Source organism: Esox lucius, chromosome 15, assembly GCF_011004845.1.
Source record: "Esox lucius isolate fEsoLuc1 chromosome 15, fEsoLuc1.pri, whole genome shotgun sequence".
In the NCBI taxonomy this organism is placed as follows: Eukaryota; Metazoa; Chordata; class Actinopteri; order Esociformes; family Esocidae; genus Esox; species Esox lucius.
The window spans coordinates 20,833,841-20,853,657 of record NC_047583.1 but is presented as its reverse complement, the minus strand read 5'-3'; the positions used below and the strand labels follow the sequence as shown (position 1 = coordinate 20,853,657).

Here is a 19,817-nt window from a genome sequence, read left to right as displayed (position 1 = left end):
GTGTGTTTTCTTGTCAGTTTATTCACAAAAACCAGATACATTCTGAACTACATGCAGCACACTGATACAACACAAATACACTTTCATGTAAACAGTCACAGAAAACTTAGTCCGGGCAAACAAAGCTGAAACATATGACTTCAAGCAAGAACAAAAACACAATCGCGAAAACCCCCAAAATGTTTCTACATAGATTCAGGTTTTCTGCAACACCATCACTTTAAAATGTTATCTACTGTATGTCTTCAGTCCTTGAAAAGGATGTAAATATGGTACATAGTAAATCATATATCTTGTTAATGTTTATTTAGTAAATCATATTTTTGTTAATGTTTATTAATAATTGATCCCAATTTTGCTACCATTTTGACAAGTGTGAAATAGTAAAAACATACAGTCCATAAAAATAGAAGTCCATAAAAATAGGAGATGCTTGTTACTGAAGGTTTTGAATACAGTGTTGAGTATAATTGTTTTTAAGGGACAGTTCAGATGATTTGTAGTGGCTAATTTAACAAAACCACTGACCTTTGTGGGAAGGAAACAAATATCAAAAAAAGGTTAAATTGCCAAAATATTGCTTTTAGGATTTTCCACTTGTCAGGCGCCCAGTAGTTTCTTGACCATGTAGCCAGGCATGCTGTAGATGAAGAGACCCAGTATGAGGACCAACAGCAGGGCCACCACTAACTTGATGGTGAGCCAGAAATACTGGTTGCATACAAGGTTTTTGATGGCCTTGAAAGGCATGAGGAACCAAAGGAAGGCAGTGTCTGGACGGCTGGGGAGAGAGAAAGAAGGTTGGCTGGTTGGACTACAATAAAGGCAATCAAACAGAGACAGGGAGGTTTAGTAAATTAATATATGATATAAGGCTTGTTTCCTGTTAATATGTGAACAAATGTACACAAACCTAGGATAAAGAAAGGGTATTTTAATAGCTTACCTTGTAAAGTATGATGAGTCGACACCTGGTCAAATCCGGTACTTGGTCAAATTAATTTAATAAAAAAACCCTTTCTTTATGCCATTAATTGTATGTGTTTTATTTAAAGGCACAGCTTTGTTATGGCGCGTGTCAGCAATGAGCGTTGTTTTAGCTTAACCTAACGTGCCTGCCACTTCCCTGCTCCACTGCAAAATCCCCATTAAAAGGTTTAAATGGTTGGTGATTGGTAAAAGTTGATCATGGCAAAGGGTAAACGATGTTCTTACTTTGGTTTCTCCAGAGGCTCAGGTTCATTGCGTCCTTCACCAACTGGACTCTTCTCAGCCTCTTCTGCAGTCACCAGCTGTAGCTCCGCTTCCACTTTCCCCTTCAAAGAGACGAACAAAGTCACAGCCAAAACATTAGGGTATGTACAGCTCACACAGAATATTTACATCAGCCAGTTTTTTGGCACTGTAACCCCGTAGTCCAGTCCATTCTACTGTTTGTACCGTGAGTTCCAACTCGTCGTTCTCATCTCTGGCCAGGAAGGGCCACCAGCCCTTGATCCGCCTTTGTTTGAAGATGGACACCATTGGGACGTCCTGTTCGTTCAGTATCATGTTGATGGAGCACTGTTTGGCTGTCTTCGCTCCTCGGGGGAAACGGTTCAAGTCCAGCTCAATGGCCCCTAGGAAAAGGAGCAAATAACCACCATATTTACTTGATTTGAATTAAGATTCTCTGTTGCTGTCATTATGACACGACTGTGGTTCCCTTGTTCCAGTCGAATAGAAAAAAAGTCAACTATTTCATTTGAAATATTACATGGTTATATAACCCTTGTCTGAAACCTTATATTCACGAAAAGACCAGCATCTATGGCACAGAAGATCATCATGGGAAATGTTCAGAATGGGTAAATTAAATCACTCCACCTAAGAAGTCGTCTGCAGAGAAGTGATCGGCATCCCAGACTTGTAGGTTGAGACGAGCAGGGATCTTATATTCAGTCTCATCCCAGGCAAACATAGACTCCTTCTTAGAGAGGACGATCTTCTCCTCTGCCTGTAGGTAGTCAAAGGGGTAGATGAAGCGCCAGTTGAAGAGGCCCTCGCCTGTCAGGGAGTGGTAGTGGACATCCGTGTCCTGCTTGTCCTCTTGCTGGCCCTTCAGCCAGCTTTTGAATGGTTGTTGAAGGAGGAGAAAGAAAGGAGCAGAAATGTTTCAAATATTTAGTACAAGACGACTTATACATATACAAACATATATTGCTTCAAAAGAAACATTATTTACCCCCGCACGAAGATATCACTGGACTTTTCTCCAGTGAAGATGTCATCATCCTCTAGAATGACTTCATCTGTGCTCCAGATAATTACCCTCAATTCAAACCTGCCACCAACCAAACAACGCAGTGTAACATCAGTATTTTTGTGATATGTCTATTTCTGAAATAACATTGTAAGTGATATTATTATGTGATATATTCAGTCTTATTAACCAGGTGGTTTGAATCCTGGCCATATACACCCCCCTCGTGCCTTATTGCTTACTTATAAACCGGGTAACGTGAATCAAGAATGTAACGTGAATCAAGAATGTAACGTGAATCAAGAATGAAGCCCCAGCCTACAGTAACAATTGCACCATTGTTTTAACTAACTATTTTAAAAAGCACATTGCGATAAACTACTCTAAACATACTTCTTCGGTTTCCTGGGTGAAATATCAATGGCCGGTCCAGGTGCAGGCATGTCTTTGGGGAACATGTCCACCCACATCTCAATCCTTCCCTATAGAGAAACACACAGAGCAACATGGGTTGACACTCAACTCAACTCCACTGTCTAAAAGGGATGGATGGTCCATCATTTTATCTATGAATTTCAGTGTGGTTACATTTTCCAGAATCATCCTTCAGCTTTTTACAGAAATAAGGATCAGAAGTATGCATTGTTCCTGTTATTTATTTTCTGATGTCATGTTAGAAAACTTTGAATCCAGCAGTCAAGCCAGTAGGAAATACAGCCTCAAAGGCAACCTTGTCTCACCTGTTCGATCCCTGGCTTGTCTGGGTTTAGGAGTGGCCTGGTCTCCACATGTTCTGGAATGAGTTTACAGCCCACCCTGGGAATGTCCTCCCAGTGATTCAGTACTGTCAGGGCCAGGTGCTCATCCGTCTGCTTCTTCAGACCTAAACATGATTTATATATGCTGTTTAGCAGGCACTTTCCACCAAAGGGACTTACATTCATACATGCCTACATTTTATTTATGGGTCAAACAGGGAATCAAAACCATAATAAATGCGTTTAAAGTGCCTTGCTCTAACAACTGACCCGGACAAGACCAATGACACCTGACCAACCCAAACAGACATTCGGTTCTACAGAAGTTGTAAACCTAATTTAGTAAACTGAGTAACACCTGGTTGACCTACCTCCGAAAGATCCAATGAACAAATGATGAAGTGTACATGAGAGGGAATTTCAGGCAGATTGACTGGGTTGGGAGTAACCAACATAGCAACCTAAAGAAGCATTTCTGTTGGTTCTGTTGTTGTGCTCTACAACGTACCATTTTCATCTTCGATCTCGGTTGGGCCAAAGAAGACATGGTTGGCCACCTTGACCCGCCCTCCGGGACCATAGTGTGGCCCGTCCAGCTTGCCATCCTTGCACAGCTTCGCCAGGACCTGGGTCGGTTTCAGGGGGTCCCGCCACACATTGTAGCCGTGGCTACAGGAAAAAACAAATCCCGCAAAGTTCATGTGAAACAATAGAGTTGTGAAAACGTGTACACCCCCAGGGAAAGTTGTCTTTTGTCGAAATATGGATATGTAATCTTTAATTCAACGCGACTGACAGATAAAGGTAAACTAATTGGAAAAATGACACTGAAATATCACAGTTGGCAATCATTTATCGATCAAAAATCAACTGAAATGCATTTTCATAATGCGTAAAAAATAAGTACATCCCTAGCTTTAATATAATATCTGGTGTATAATAGCCAAAATTACTTTTGTGGATTCATATAGCTGTTTCTTGTAACTGTCTATTAGTCTCTTACATCGATTGGAAGGAATCCCACCCCTACTTTACAGTACTCCAATAACTGTGTCATGTTCAAGGGATTTCCTGCATGCCGATTCAAGTCCCTCCTCAGTATTTTGATAGGTTTGAGATCTGGGCTTTGACTTGACAATTCCATAACCCTCCTTATCTTCTTTTTGAGACATTCTGTTGTAACTTTGCTTGAGTGGTTTGGATTATTGTCTTGTTGCAAGATCGAAGTTCATTTTAGCTTCAGATTTTTGACAGATAACTTTACATTCTTCTCAAGAATTCTCTGGGACAATAAGAATGGAATTCATGGTTGACCACAGAGCCTGGCCAAATTATGGCAATTTGGCCAGGCTCTGTGGCAGCAAAGAAGCCCCAAACCATGATGCCACCACCTCCATGCTTTACTGTTGACAGGTTTTTCTGTTTACAGGCACTGCAGCTAAGAAGCTTCTTCTTACCTAACCTTCAATGTAGGCCGAGTTTGTATATTATCTTTCTGACAACTGACTCATGCACTTTAACATTGATTGTGGAAAGAGAGACCTAAAGGACCCCTGATGTCGCCCTGGGGATCTTAGGAACTTCTAGAAGCATCTTCCGGTTAGCTCTTAGATTGAATTTGGTGGGACAACCTGACATTTTTACAGTAGATTGCCAGTTATTTGTCACACTGTGGAATACTTTAAATTGCTTGGAAATGGCTTTGAAACCCCTCCCATACTCCTTTTTTTCATTGCCTTAGATTGGTCTTTTTATAAGGAAATTATTCTTACCTGGTAAAATAACAGTAAAAAAATACAAATGGGTATTGATTTAGGGTAGTTCATAGATGAGAGTCCGAATGAGATATTAATATAATTTTTTTCATGTGAGACCTTGGTATAATACATTTTAATAAGAAAAGGTATGATACTACCGATATACCAGTATTAATGATATGTACTGGAAATGCATAAGGCTATAGGGAGCTAGGCCAGCCACTTACATGGAATATTTAGACGGAATGCCACATGTTGCTCTGTGCTTGGTGTAGTAGCGGTTTTCCAGATCCAGTTTGGTCTCTCCAATGAGGTCGTCTGTGCCCACTAAGTCCCAGTCGTAGATTGACACTGTCAGCGTGGAGTCCATGGGAAATGTGGCCTCGATGTCAAAGGATCTGATAAGATTATTATTAACATGTTCAAACTTATTTTACATCTCAAAAGCCTATTTAATGCCCAAGTCATAACTTCACCAATGCAAGTCATAAAAAGTAAGTTACTTGGCTAGCTTCTACACTATTGGTATTCTAAATAAGACTGTTTTAAGAATAAATCCCTTTATTATAACTTTTATTATTGGGGATGGACAAAGTGCTGTTTTAGAGCTTTTCCACTCACTTGCCAAAGATAGGGTTGAGTTGTTTGGAAATATAGTTTTCTTTGTCTTTGATATCTGACTTGCCCAGTTTAATAGCGATGTAAGGATCTGCTTTTCCATTGATATCTGCTGGATGAAGGTCAGTAGCCTGCAGGAAAATATCACAAAGAGAGATTCTGTTATACATTTTTTTTATCAAGATATTAAACGTTCATAAACACAGGGCAGTTTGGGATTCATTCAGATTTCTAGGCCTTTAAGGCCAGGTTTAAACCCGAAAGTGGGTTACAGGAATTGCGGCTTTTAAAAGCACGGTCCAACTAAGTCGACATCTGGAGCATTTACTGTGGATGCTAATCTCTGTGAACATTGTCTGTATAAGCCTCAGTGCCTTTAACCCGCTTTGGGTTTAATCCAGGCCTTTGGCATACTGTGTACAGTACAGCGTTGTGTCGGTAGCCAAAAGGAAATACAGTACACAACTGAGAGCAGTATACAAACCCTGATGATATAGACTCGGACGAGGATGTTGATTGGATCATTCGTTGGAATGTTTTGGAACATGCCCATGTTAGAATCGAAGCCCATCTCCCTCTGTATCTCGTCTGCTACCGGGACTTTATACATGCACAGAGAGCCCTGGACACACATACACACAGAGTTAACAGTATCTCATCTGAAACTGATATGAAATAACCCTAAAATACACATAGTGTTAAGTTTGGGATTATACAATATTTTAGGTTTGGGATTGGGTTTATAGTAATGAAAATGGTGGAATCAGTCTGCTATCTACATATACAGCGTGAGAAGACTACTTCTTTCTCACTGATGTTGGCAAAACATTTACTTTGAATTTGCCAATAATTCTGTCTTCATCAGCCACATTCTGGTCTTCGTCATCACCAGCCTTCCCTCTAAACAGGTTGAAGGAGTGAAGCCAGTCTTCAAAGTAATCAAACTCATTCTCCAGCTCTTTTGGGTACACCTAATGAGGAAATAAATGTAAAAAATCATACAGTAAAACAGGTGTTTGCAACACTTTCTACTAGGGACCCCTGATGTACACGTGCGTGTTATGATAACTTTTATTGCAATTACGATTCGGGTTGCTTTTGACATACATTCAACCAGTTTGGCTTGCTTAGGCGTTGTTGAATGGTCACATACCTTCAACTCGTCAATCTTCTTTTTTTTCTTCTCTGGCATATCTCCAAGTCCTGCCTTTTTCTTGTCCTTCTTTGCCTTCCCTCTCTTTCCTTTGACAGTAGATTCGTCAGGTTTGATCTCTGCGTGTAGGTTTGGGATGAGGGATGAGGGATGAGGGGGGTGAGGGGTCAGGAGGGATAGGTGGTGCACAGCACGGCGCTCAGGCTATGAACTCCACATGAAACTTGTCAAACCAGTCAGTTTTAGTATTTAGTTTATACCATGAATACCGGAGAAACAGACATCACATCTACACACATCAACATGCACACAATCTCTGCATAAAAGTGCATTTGTTATAAAATACATTTATTTATTTGTAATTAAATACCATGTTATTTAAAAAAAAATAACACTATGTGTAACTCCTAATATTGTTCCTATTTTTCTAATTGGCATTCATTTGAGAGCAGGAGAGATCTGGATTCATGTTGATGTAAAATAATGCAATGAGAACTATGAGACAAAAGTCAGAGGTTATGAGAGGAGTTAGATGTAATGTTGTCATAACCAGGAGAACTCTCCTGCAGTGCAGGACGTTTTGAAGGTGTTTAGGACTCTTGGTTACCTCCGTCAGCAGCATTATCGTGCTCCTCTTTCTCCTCCGCGTCAGCCATAGCTGCCTCCTGAGCCTTGAGAATCTAGATTTAAAGAAATATTACACCGAGTGAATTTTAGATTGGAAATGTGGCCATCAGATGTTAACAACGTTTAAAATTCTTTACATCAGCAAATAGTAAGTCAATTCAGGTGGATGGGCTCACCTCCATCAGAGTTTCAATGGAGGCAAAGTATTTGGACCACCAATCCAACATGCTTTCATCCAGCTCCTCCTCTTCCACCTCCTCTCCTCCCTTCTTCCTCTTCTTCTTCTTCCCCCCCTTCTCATCCTCCTACAAAATCAACGGTTAAATGCTAGCGGGCAGGTTGTCCTAGCACTTTCAACACATTCACTGTATTGTGCAAGTTCAGCAAATAAACAGTCACTTGTAAATACTTCAAACATGCTTTCTACGGTGAGAACTGGAGGCCTTTCTAGATCTACACTATAACACATACCTCAATTTTGACCACTGCATCGGACCCCTGGGAAAGAAAACACATCAAATTTTCATCAAGCAGATTTGAACTCAGGAGTTCATTTAAAAAGTGAATGTTAATTTATAAGTTTGAAATCTTACAGACTCCAGCTTGACCATGGTCTCCATTTTTTTGACGGTAGGCTCTGGCTCCATGTTGACAATGATCTCCTCTGCGAGGCAAGAAGACTGCATTAGTACCATTTCTAAAAAACGGGGATTCCTTCCGACCTTTGCAAAGCATCATGGCGAAGCAACCCGTGTGTGTGTGTGTGTGTGTGTCTACCATGAACGTTCCAGTCGTTGCCGTTCTTGTCAGCTGCTCGGTAGATGAACTTGCGCAAGGAAGTGACAGCATGGTTCCCCACCAGGGTGTAGCGTCCGAACGCTCTGCAGTCCACCACCCTGATGTTCAGGGGAGGGTGGAGCAGCTCGTTTTCCGGCAGATCCTGGAGAACACAGTCATTGTGGCACACAGCATTTGTAACATGTCCTCGGCTGTATCGTTCTCTGTCGTAAGGACTTCGTATTCATGATGACGTCACACACGACGTCGTGGAAAAGTGCCGTAATTCAGTTATTTCGGTATTTAATGCAATTTTAAAGAGAACTTACCACCTCAAACATCTTTACCAGGGTGCTGAAATTGGGATTTTTCTTGTAATTTTGGATGAGGGAAGACTGGACCCCTTTGCCGGCACATTCTATATCTACACGAGGCCTGTCCACTGCAGCCAGGTTGACCCTCTTTAGGTCCCGTAGACCCCAGAACAGCACCTGAGTAAAGGAACAATTTAAAGTAACACTTTATTTAAAGGATACCTACATAAGAACATCATAACACATGATAATCCACACATACCACATGCATAAGCAGTACACATTTATAAGGCCAAAAGGAGTCCCACCTCAATCCTGTATTTGCTGAGGACTGGTCTGATGCCCAGAGGGACGGGTAGGATGGGACCACGGTCAATGTCTGTAGGACCTTCGATGGGTGGCAGGTCAGCTTTGCCATTAGGGCCAATCTGAAACACCAGCACATGTTACGGACATACACAGTGCAGGGTCCTTTGACTCCAGTTGATGAAACACCGGCAGAAATCTGGATTTGTCCGCATGTAAAACAACGGAAATCTCAGAATACACCACCTTCAAAGCTTCACTAGAATGTCAGGTTTCAACTTCTACAGCAATTTTTCCCCACAACCAATTTCCCTCTACTCTGGGACAAATAGTGTCGGAGGTTGATTTATTGGCCAGGCTCACCTGCAGCAATTCAAAGGCTGCCAGCAGCTCTCCGGCAGCACAGTTCCCCCTGTAGATTTGGTAGTACTCTAGTTGGGGAGGGAATCGTGGAGGTCCATAGTGTTCGTCAGCCATCTTGGTTATGGGCTTGGCAAAGGTCCTGCCCATGAACTCTGCCTTGCCCTGGAGTCACATGGTAGCATCCCAGGGAGGAATGGCAGATAATTACATTGCAGTCCAGAACCTTCTGTGGTAGCGGAAGTTCCATATCACGTCCACCAATATGAATTACGGTTTAAATATTTGAAAGAATGGTAACTTTGGGATACTGTACCATTCAAAACTGAGGATATTGTGCTGTTGTTCACATTTCAGTTGAAACATTTTGTATTTAAAAAAAACTGTATTCTAAGAATTGCAATTGGGAATCTTCATGGAACATCTTTCATCAATATGTTATGTTAAATGTGGCTTGAGCTGTACCCAACACTGAAGCATGGCTCATCAATGCACATGCTTCAAAGCTTCAGAAAACAACGGAACAACAAAAAACAAATAGCCTGGTTGCAGATCTGTTGGCTCTTTTGTCCCAACTCGACCATAGGGGTGAACTATGCACACAAACAGGTCTGGGACCAGGCTAAAACAAAACACCAAAATGTTACCACCGTACCACATAAACAAAAAGCTTCCATTGAAGGAATGCAAGAGGGATCAGGCTGTTTTCCAGTGGACAAGTCATTCCAGCTGATTGATATACCTCTTGTATGCCTTGGGCTAGCCCAGTTCGTGGATAGATACCATCCTGCAAGTGTTCACGCTAACTCTGGTCTAGCACACCTGATTGTAGTAATTAACTAGTTGACGAATCAGGTTAGTTACAAGTGGGGTTGGAGCAAAAACCTACAGGAGGGTAACTTTCCAGGATCAGGGTTGGAAAGCGCTGCCGTAGGGCGATGTGTATGGCAGATTATCCAGGGGTATCAAACTCATTCCATGGAGGGTTGGGTGTCTGTTGATTTCTCCTTTGTAATGTTAATAGTTTTTTGCATTTTTAAAGCGCTTTTGTAAATCTCAAAGTACATACAAATGTAATAAATAATTACAATAAAAATAATAAAAATAAAATACATATAGCATTTTGGCATGGTTGGACCGCGGTGGGGGGAGGGGTGGGTTGGGGTAAGTTGGTGTGGGTAGAGATTCGTACTGTAGGATCTGATAGGTAAGCAGGTCTGATGCCCTTGTGGGCTTTGTAGAGAATCATATTATAGTGAATTACTTGAGGGACAGGAAGCCAATGGAGGTAAGCAAGGAGATGGGTGACGTGGGCAGACATATCCAGGATCCTTGCAGCACTGTTTTGAATTAGCTTTATGAATGACTTGGCTGGCAGGCCCCCTATGTATCGTATTCCCATAATAAACTACATTTAAATTAATTAAGGGATAAGTTATTCTGCATCACGAAAGGTGAGAGATGTTCTTAGGCGAGCTGAAGCGAGAGATGTTATTAAGGTGAAACAATTAAATTTTACAGACATGACCAAAGTGGGCACTAAAAGAGTAGGGTTGAATTGCACACACAGACTTTTAATGTTTCCAATCAAGACCTAGACAACCAGGTGAGGAGAGTTCCTAGCCAATCAGTGATCAAGGAGCAAAACCCACAGACACCCTGCCCTCTGTGGATTGAGTTTGACACATGTAGACTGGTCAACCGTTTCAAGCCTTCAGTCAGAATTTAATTCAAACTCTACTTATCCCGAGCGAAGTTCATCCAAACAAATGGTGTTTATGTTCAGGAATAGACACATGATAATCAGTCAACATATATGTGCATTCTTTCAAATATTATTCATATAGATTATGTCAAATCCACATAAGGTACCACATTCTTTTACCATGATGCTAACAAAGCACAGAGTACTGTTGCATTTGTATTTGAATGACTTGTTACTTATGGTACGTAAAGGACTTGAGCAACAAGGAAGGAGTGGTCTGGATATCTACACAACTGTATATATAGCAAGATGATCAATGGACAAAGATTCTCATATAATCTGTTAGGATTGATCTGTTGTGAGGTGGGTTTCAACCAGGCATCATGCTCACCACCGTGTCCTGGTCGTATATTTCTATGACAATGATTGGAGGGTCGTCCCTCAGTTCTCCGACCTCTCCAAACAGTTCAACATTGTCGAAAACCATCAGCTGGTCCCAGGTGGGACACAGTGTCTCATTCAGCACCTAGGCGGAGAGTGACAGTTATAGACTTATTAACTGTTTCACTGTCCACCATTTTGTTACTCTCATTCACCATTCTGTACCAAGTTACTCTTACACACCATTTTCAATCACGGGACCAAACTTCACTGCTGTTCAAAGATGACAGATATTTCAATACTATATTATTTTCTTCATGAAAAAACGGAAAAACAATGGGCTGACCTCTGTGACCTGGCTGTGTGAGGAGAAGAAGACCCTGGCAAAGGGGTCCGAGAGGCCGCTGCGGTCGGCTGCAACAGGCTGCGAGCCTGGTACAAATGGACCCCTCAGCTGGAAAATCTGCTTCACTGTGGAGGGGTAAAGAAAAAAAAGCATCTTGATTTCCCTATATGCATAGTGATACACCATGTGCACAGAATTAAAATGCCTAGAAAAACTACTTTTAAGTGAATGGTTCCTGGTGGGCTAAAATAACCTGGTGTTCACAGAAAACCATTTCTGGAATGGCAACAACCAATGAGGAGTTGATTGTATAAGCACAAAACAAGGGATGACCAGTCCAAGGAACGTATCCATTCCAATCTGATTATGTTTATGGGTGCTGTATGTCTGAACTGGACATGTATGGGACCTCCCTATATCATTAATATACAGGGAGATTATTGTGGTGTCTGTGTATTGATGTCATATTCAGTGTGTGCTGGATTGGACACCACATGTCTCACTTACTCATGTATGTGAGGCTGATGGGTGGAGCAGATTGCGAGCCAGGTCCTTTGAGCATCTTGTTCTCTTCGAAGCCATTGGGCAGGCCTGACAGGAAGTCCTTCCTCTGACGGTTCAGACCCAGCCACAGGTATATCTCAGTCTTAGCCTGTACAGTCCAGCCGGCTGCCCCAAAGCCCTTCTTACCAGGCAGCTGGGACGAGGCAAAGACGTGAAAACAAAATTAGACGACCGTGTGACACCGGTGGTGGTCCAGAACAAGTGAAAACTGAATAGGAGGATGGCAGGGTAGAAAACAAATAACAAGTACTGAATCTCAAGAAGAAAAAAAAGAAACACTGGGAGAAGCAATATTCATCCTTCAGTTTTCTTGAGGTAGAGGAACTATGCAGACCTTGAAGAAGATGGTTTTGACTTTGCCACAGTCCTTCCCAGTCTCCTCTTCCACCCCGGAGTACAGGATGTCTTTTGAGGGGACACGGGCATAGGCAATGCGTTTGTTGTTGCTCATCATCCAGATGTAGATGTCTGGGACGCTGTGCTGCGGCTGCAATTAGACAGGATTCAATTTAAACAACAAATGTGTTTGTTCCAATTGGAAAAATTGTTGAACTAAGCAATCAATATGACAAAGCTGAGTGTAGCTGAGTTTTGTATATACAATTTGTACTGTACATACGTACATACACAAACATTTAGGGTTCAATCTGCAAATGTATTCTGCACAAATATATACAATAAAAAAACAAATTGATAGCAATGATACAAGAAAAGACAATCAAAGAAATCCAGAATGGAATCAACAGTGACTGAGTAACTCCTGAATGTATGGCCTCGTGTGGCCCCTTTTGGGACTTACGTCGTCAGCTAGGAATCTGAGCTTCTGGAGGAAGTTCTGGACCAGCTTGATCTTATCCCTCACTGTATTCTTCTTCACCTGCGTTCTGATGGTCTTAGCCTGCTGACCCATACTCTCCTGTAGGCACGCGCAATGAGACAATAACAGCTTTTGGTCCACAAACACAAGACAAATGCTACTCATTATGCACCGAATATCACTATCCTTTATGGGTCCTGTACCAATTCCCTCATGCATGACTTGAGTCTCTCTTTGTCCAATTTGGTCCTCCCAGGCTGGTTCTGGTCCTTGTTAGCAAGAGTCAGAAATTGACTGGGGGGAAAAAAATATATAAATTAATATATATTTTGTCAACTACGATTAGCACCCTAATCATAGTTGAAGTAGACAGCCAGCTTGTCAGGGTTTCGGCTGAATTGTGTTCAAAGACCTGCATCCGTTGCTGAGATCCTCCAGGACACCTCTAAGTCGCCGTTCAGGATAGGTCTTCTCTGTCTTTATGATCTCCTGTACATCGTTTAGACCCTCCTCCTGTTGACACGTCATTACAGAAATGTTGCCACACCGCTTCAATAAGGTTGTTGATATCCATTATAATGTTGCAGTCGTTTTTTTAACTGTTCTATGTATTCAGGAGGGATTCGTCGACCCACCAGTTTATCAGCGATGTTGTCCATAATGTTGGCATTGTACAGTCTTCTTCTCTGGTCCTGCCACCGACTTTTAATGTAAATACATGGCTTCCTCTCAAAGTAAGGGAGGTGAAAGTAGTTTCTGAAAAGCATGACAAGACTGACAATTAAACCCCGTGAGAACTACAATAAATAAAAATAAAAATAAAAATAGCCCTTTAAAATATCTTTATTATTAGTATATTCACCACCCTTACATTTTCACAGGAAAATCTTATTTCATCTTATTTTTTTACATACACATTTTATATCCGTGAGCCTGTTTGTTATTTCAACCAGCTTTCACCGCTGTAGTACTCAGCTAAAGAGTCCGTCGGGATCTGACCTGTCTGTAATGACCGGTTTCATGGGCGGGGTGGCCGACACTGAGACCAGGTCATTATCATCATCTCCAGCCTCTTCATCACTAGAGCCATGGATTAGCTCCGACTCCTCCTCATCTCCGTCTCCACCACTCTTCTTCCCTCCACTTGGCGAGGGCTTTCCCACATTGTCAATCTCGCTGCCATAGTTACCTGGTTAAATAATATAATAACATAAAAATACCATAACATATGATGATAGATCCTCAAGGATTGGTTGCCTGGAGCCAGATTAGACAAAATCCAAGGTTAAAAAAAGGGGCCATCCAGATAACTTCAGAAAAAGAAACCCATGATTTACTTCCTTACCCAAGAAACCTGCCTTCCACATCATACATGCTTTCCAGCTGCTATGGTATAACATGTATTCAAATTTGACGCGATTGGCCAGATTTTGATTAAGATCTGAATTCTGATTTAAAATGCATGGCTTATCTTTGCATAAATCATGATGAGTGTTCAAGCCAGATACCTATTGTAACCTCAAAGTTGATTGGTTTGTCCCCGATCTTCCTGTCAATCATAGTGGCTTCCAGGAATGCCCCGAAGAGGAAAAACTCTTCTACTTTTCCTGTGGCACTCTGCGTGGCAAGAAAGAGACACATTAAACAGATATAACTTAAATTTGCAAAAAGGTTCTGGACTCCACTTATATAATGGCTTTCATTTTAATTTGACTTTAAGGGCAGATTCAGTGAATAACAAAAGTGTACACCTTATTTAAATGCAGCTCACCTAAAGGCAAAAAACGAAACAAATTATTTCAGTCCTTTTTCAACTTCAATTAAATATTGTAGCCAACAGTATCAAAGTGAAAAACAAATTGATAATATTTCACACACAAAAAAACTAATATTGTGCTTTCTGGTAAAACGTTTTGCTTGGATTTTAGCAGTAAGCCTATTTGGAATCTATTTGGAAGCCTATTTATATTTTGCAATTTCATCCCAATCTTCTTTGAAGGACACTTCAATCTCAGTCAAGTTGTGTGTGGATATCCCAAACATAGCCCTTTTTATGTCAGTATAAAGATTTTCTAGGCTTGAGGTATGGGCTCCAAATGAGCCATTCCAGGACATTAATCTTTCTTATTGCAAGCCATTCCTGCAATTTGCCAGTGTAAGGTGAAATTCTTCTTAAGCTTTCAGCTTTCTGTCAGAGAGCAGCAGGGTTTGTGATAAAATATCACATGATTCACTGTCCCCTCTATCCTTACCAGAGCTTCTGTCTCCACTAAAGAGAAGCAGACCTATATCACGATGCTGCCACCACCATGATTGACAGCTTTCTCATTCCAGGGTCATACATTTAGGAAGGGCATCCTGATTTGCAAGTTCTTAAGAAAGCTTCAAGGAAATATTTTAGAAATAACTACTTTTATTTAGCGCTAATCAAAATCACTTCAGTTAAAATGCGAATTACCATTGTAAATTATTTGGAATAGGATTGGTTAAATCCAATTACAGTTTCCCCCATTATGAAGGTGTAGACAGTTAAAAAAAAAGATATATCAGAAAAATTATCCATTTGTTTTCCACTTTAGTATATTTAGTTACAGAAAAAGTTCAGACATGATCTATCTGGATATCAGTCTTTTTATAAACAAAAGCTCAGTGAACTCCATTGTCTGAACACATGAGAAGACCACTATCAGTGGAAACAGTTAATAATGTAGCACCAGCGAACAGCCATACAAAGTTGATCTATAATTTAACTGTGACAATAGGACAATGTGTCTGCTAGAGCACTCACCTGAGAGAGAGAAAGAAACAGAGAGAGAGAGACTTCATGGTTAGGTTGAGAGGTTATGTTTAGGGATATAGCTAGGTTCGGTTACAAGGTAATGAATGAATGGGTTGCCCACAAGGGTATGACATTATGACATTATGTATGACATTAAATGTGTGTTAAAATGCAAGTGGAAGTGCATATTTACATAACGTGCATGTGTGAGACCCACCTCTGAGATCTTGGGCACGCCCTCCACCTGGACCTCTGTGGAGCTCATGATCTCAGGAGAGGAGGTGTCTAAGATCTCCACCCCCAGGCTAATTAGCAGACGGGCCCTGAAGGACACCCCCTCTCCCAGACCCTCGTTCAGATCCTGGTGCTCGTCCATGATGGTGTAGCTACGCGTCGAGCCATACATGTTCACCCAAGCAGGACCCAGCGTGGGAAGGAAGCCTGGCAGGGAAGAGAGTGTTAGGTGAATGGCAATCTAATATGAACTGTGCTAGCACAGACAATTTTGGACATTTTTGCACAGAAGCACCTTTGTCTCCATCATTGGCAATCTTTCTCAGGTCAATGAAGTGCGTCCCGAGGGCCACGTCGTTCACTTTGTCCGAGTCTCGGATCTGGACCTTCATGCGTTTACATAGCGGTGGAAACATCTCAGTGAAGATGATCTGCTCATTCCAGATCGGTTCATAGCTGCTCTTCTGGATAGATGTTTTTCCCTGGGATCACAAGGCAGTCCAGGTAGACAGTACAATGAAACAACTTGTGCCCATTGGATATACCATGGAGTAGGCCTGACAGAGTAGCAGAGGATAGATTAGCATAACGTAATACAACAATATTATTACTTACTTTCTGGCCAGCGAACAGAACTTGTACATAAGGGTCCACAAGGTCCTTGTTCTCGCCTATGAAAGCCTTCTTGACGTTAGCCATGATGCTGGTGTTCATCTTGGGAAGGCCCTCGGCTTTGTAAACTTTCACGTAGTAGCGAGCCCACTGGCGTTCCGCGGGAACCCCCTCAGGTATCAGCAGATTACTGGAAGCACACAATGAAAGAGAACACATTCATCTTTTAGCATTTAATAAACCTCTCTATCCAAAGTGACATCCAGGAACAAGTAGGGTTAAAGGTGAACTCTGGTCACATGATCATCTATCTTAAATAGCCTGTTAAACAGAGGAAGCAATGCATTCCCCCCCCCCATGAATGCACACCTTGAACCAGCAGCCTTTAACTACAAGACCAACCCTAACCGTGTGGGACGGGAGGGCCTTCGTAGGACACATTAGATCTTAGATTAGTGCAGCTTTAACTACTATCCAAAACGACTACAGTTACTGCTTTACACAGTCATCATTGTTTACCCTTCTATATCGTCTTCATCTGTTTCGGTAGACTTGTGTGGAGTCTTGATGTTGTCCCCTTTCCCCACAACAGCAATGTCACATTTAACATAACCTTTGCACCCGGCCGTGATGTCATCAGGGTCAGACAGAAGGGCCCATTTGTGGAAAAACTGGTGTTCTGTCGGAAAACATTTATTTTGGATTATTCATACATATGTGGGTCAGTACCCGTAGATAAGAGTATTGATATACAGTAGGTCATTAGTAGCTACTGAGTTTTCTCTCCAGTTCTCTCTAACCTGGTTGTGAGTAGACAGTGCCTACATCCAGTTTGAAAGAGCCAACCAGGGTTCCACTACGCAGCAGGTTCTTGGAGTGGATTACCTGATGGGTGGAGGACCAGAGTGAAGAATGCGTTGATAATACATGATCTGAGTTGAATTACAGGAAACATTTTGTAAATATTGGGCACATCCATTAATGTACTTTAGGTAGGGACGTGAATAATGTCTGTGATATTATATATATCCTACTAAGGCTACTCACCGACACCTTCAGGATCTTGTCAAACAAAACATCGGGCGGGACGTGGAAGTCGAAGACAAAGTACTGAAAGAGATGTGAGACTTCAAAGAAATGCATGAGGGTAATGAAGTTGCAAACTACACAGCCTTTCACTGAAACTACACAGTAGTTGTGTTGTGTTGTTGACACAGTAAATTACAATTCTGTAAACGCTGATATCATCGTCCAGAGCGAGTTGGTTACCTCATTGTAGTAAGGGCAGTTTGTGGACTCCTTCATCTGAGTGTATTTCTTATCGTCTCCAATCTCCACACAGACCACTGGATCCATGTTGAGCCCTACCAGCTGCCGTGCCTCTATGACGGTAACACTAACCTGGTGAAACAGTACAATCGTATAAAACTCTCGGGATTACAATACATTCCAACATATGCTGTTAACTGCTTGACATTATGAACATATATTGTCATTTACTTGGTAATCCATTGGTCGACCGGCGCTAGGTTCCATTTTTATGTCTGGTTTAGATCTGGTGTTAGACACACATTAGGAAGATGTTTCAGTCCGATTAAATCAATGCAGACTTACATTTCAGAATTATATGAACCACAGGATACTACATTGTAAACTGTGTCATTAAAACACCAGCCTTCAATCCAACACAGTTTGCTTCTATGTAATCTAACTAGGGCTATACATTAAGTGTACACCGAATGGCCAAGGAACTGCGCCCTGTGCTCACCTCTTGTTGGACACATTAGTGGTGACGGCTGTGACTGAGGCCAGGGAGATGGTATCGGGGTCCGGGACCCCCTTTCCTCCCATACCTCCCGTGAAGTCCAGGTCCTCTGTCTCCAAGATGGCTGCTTCGTCGCCTGGACAATCACAGTCAAGTAGGCCACACCTGTCAGAACAGCCTGACAGGATGATGATAGCTAAGCTCGACAACCACAGCCCTTTTAGGTTGTTTGTGTCCCCTTTTAAATATCTCATTGGTTATGTACGTTACTGTTCACAAATTATTGAAACAATGTAAAAAATAAATGAACACAGTTATTTAGTCCAAGAGAGATTAGGAAAAGGTTGTATAAAATTACATTTCCGTCCGGTGTTTTAACAGAACAATTGAGGTGGTTGCAGTACTGTGTGTGTTGTACTATACTCTACCTCCTCCTTTTCCATGATCCGACTTATGTCCACGTGACTTCTTCATGCTGCTGAACTGTCCTTTTTCTTGCTCTGTGAATAAAGAAATGTAAGGTTACATTTTGGGAGGTTATTGATTGTGTAGTATAATTTTTTTCTTTTTTCTTTTTTTTTTTAAGATTTAAGATTAAAGCCTAACCCTAAACAGTCCACTGCTTTTGACCAGAGCTCTGTGTGGGCCCAAGTCAAAGTCAAATGTGAGGGTGGACAGGGACCCTTATGAGCAAACAGTGTTTCATTAAAGACTGTTTTCATCTCTTCCACCACACCCTTATTTGACTTAATTGTAAGGAAATTAATAATTTACTTGGTAAGACCTTAATCCTCAATTAACTACGGATACATTTCACACACCTTGTGCACAAAACACTCACAATAATTAAACGTGCATATTAGAACAGAAAAACACACAACATATAATCTAATCACAAGTCGAGATGTTTTCTATCATTCCACTTTTATTCACCTTGGCTTTGCTCAAAAGAAAAAGTAATTTTCAAAAACAAAACATTTGAAACAAAACTGAATGAGGCAGCATATGGCAGCAAAGAGCCCAGTAAAAACAAGATAAGGCATACCTCACCATTTAAAAAAATAATTCCTGTATTCTAACTGGTACGCAATTAAAGTCATACTGCGCAACACAAGTCATTCTGAATAAAGCAACTGACCACAACTCTGCTGAGACTATACAACTAACAAACTCTGTAACTCTTGCTGGGCTCTGTAAATTAATGTAAATGATCTGAAGAGGTTTTCTCAAAGATAACTGAACAGAAACCTATTATGAAATTAACCATGAAATAATTCCTTTCACATTGTTCTGTATGTGATCGTTTATGTTGAAATACGTTGGGTTTTTGGGTCACATGGAGTTGGTTAAGCTTGATTATCCAGTGGCTGAAAACAACTGCAATTTTATAACATTAATTATTTGAAAAACATTCTCAATAATATAACAAAATATAATTTTTAAACTACCTAAATATTTTAACAGAACACATTTGACCATAGGAATTACAACTGCAGTAAAAGCCAATTTAGATCTGTTGGCCATCATTTACAATTCAAACCAAAAACAACGAATGCTTGTAGACTAAACCGAGACTAGGTTATACACAGGAGATGCACAACTCTTCAGAAATCTGATTTTAAAAAAATGCAATAGATAAGGTTTACACATACCATACAAGATAATGACACGCTTTCCTTGTCCTCAAACCACCTCCCAATGG

At 41.2% G+C, this 19,817-nt stretch overlaps 1 protein-coding gene across 1 annotated transcript; it reads right to left on the bottom strand.

Annotated features, from left to right (window-relative positions):
• Window positions 1-354: 354 nt before the first annotated feature.
• Window positions 355-19,817, bottom strand: LOC105015449 (otoferlin). Its single transcript, XM_034297512.1, has 42 exons — window positions 19,768-19,817; window positions 18,544-18,615; window positions 18,119-18,251; window positions 17,851-17,905; window positions 17,620-17,751; window positions 17,398-17,460; window positions 17,151-17,235; window positions 16,870-17,029; window positions 16,354-16,540; window positions 16,034-16,220; window positions 15,722-15,945; window positions 14,234-14,342; window positions 13,725-13,914; window positions 13,361-13,481; window positions 13,138-13,238; window positions 12,929-13,019; window positions 12,708-12,824; window positions 12,243-12,395; window positions 11,852-12,041; window positions 11,345-11,469; window positions 11,009-11,143; window positions 8,916-9,077; window positions 8,555-8,674; window positions 8,262-8,423; window positions 7,933-8,095; window positions 7,749-7,819; window positions 7,621-7,653; window positions 7,332-7,460; window positions 7,136-7,208; window positions 6,529-6,647; window positions 6,209-6,346; window positions 5,860-5,997; window positions 5,379-5,506; window positions 4,985-5,155; window positions 3,509-3,669; window positions 2,983-3,125; window positions 2,636-2,724; window positions 2,225-2,323; window positions 1,867-2,108; window positions 1,441-1,619; window positions 1,216-1,316; window positions 355-781 (listed from the first exon to the last, which is right to left on the bottom strand). The coding sequence occupies exons 2-42, from the start codon at window positions 18,587-18,589 to the stop codon at window positions 601-603; spliced, it is 5,406 nt and encodes a 1,801-aa protein (XP_034153403.1). The 5' UTR covers window positions 18,590-18,615; window positions 19,768-19,817; the 3' UTR covers window positions 355-600.

Excerpts from the sequence above, each read along its gene's own strand:
- LOC105015449 (XM_034297512.1), bottom strand. The coding sequence starts at position 18,589 with ATGAAGAAGTCACGTGGACATAAGTCGGATCATGGAAAAGGAGGAG. Across the intron at positions 12,825-12,928 it reads AGTCATGCATGAGGGAATTG|GAGAGTATGGGTCAGCAGGC; the intron begins GTACAGGACCCA and ends GCGTGCCTACAG. Across the intron at positions 2,725-2,982 it reads ACAAGCCAGGGATCGAACAG|GGAAGGATTGAGATGTGGGT; the intron begins GTGAGACAAGGT and ends GTTTCTCTATAG.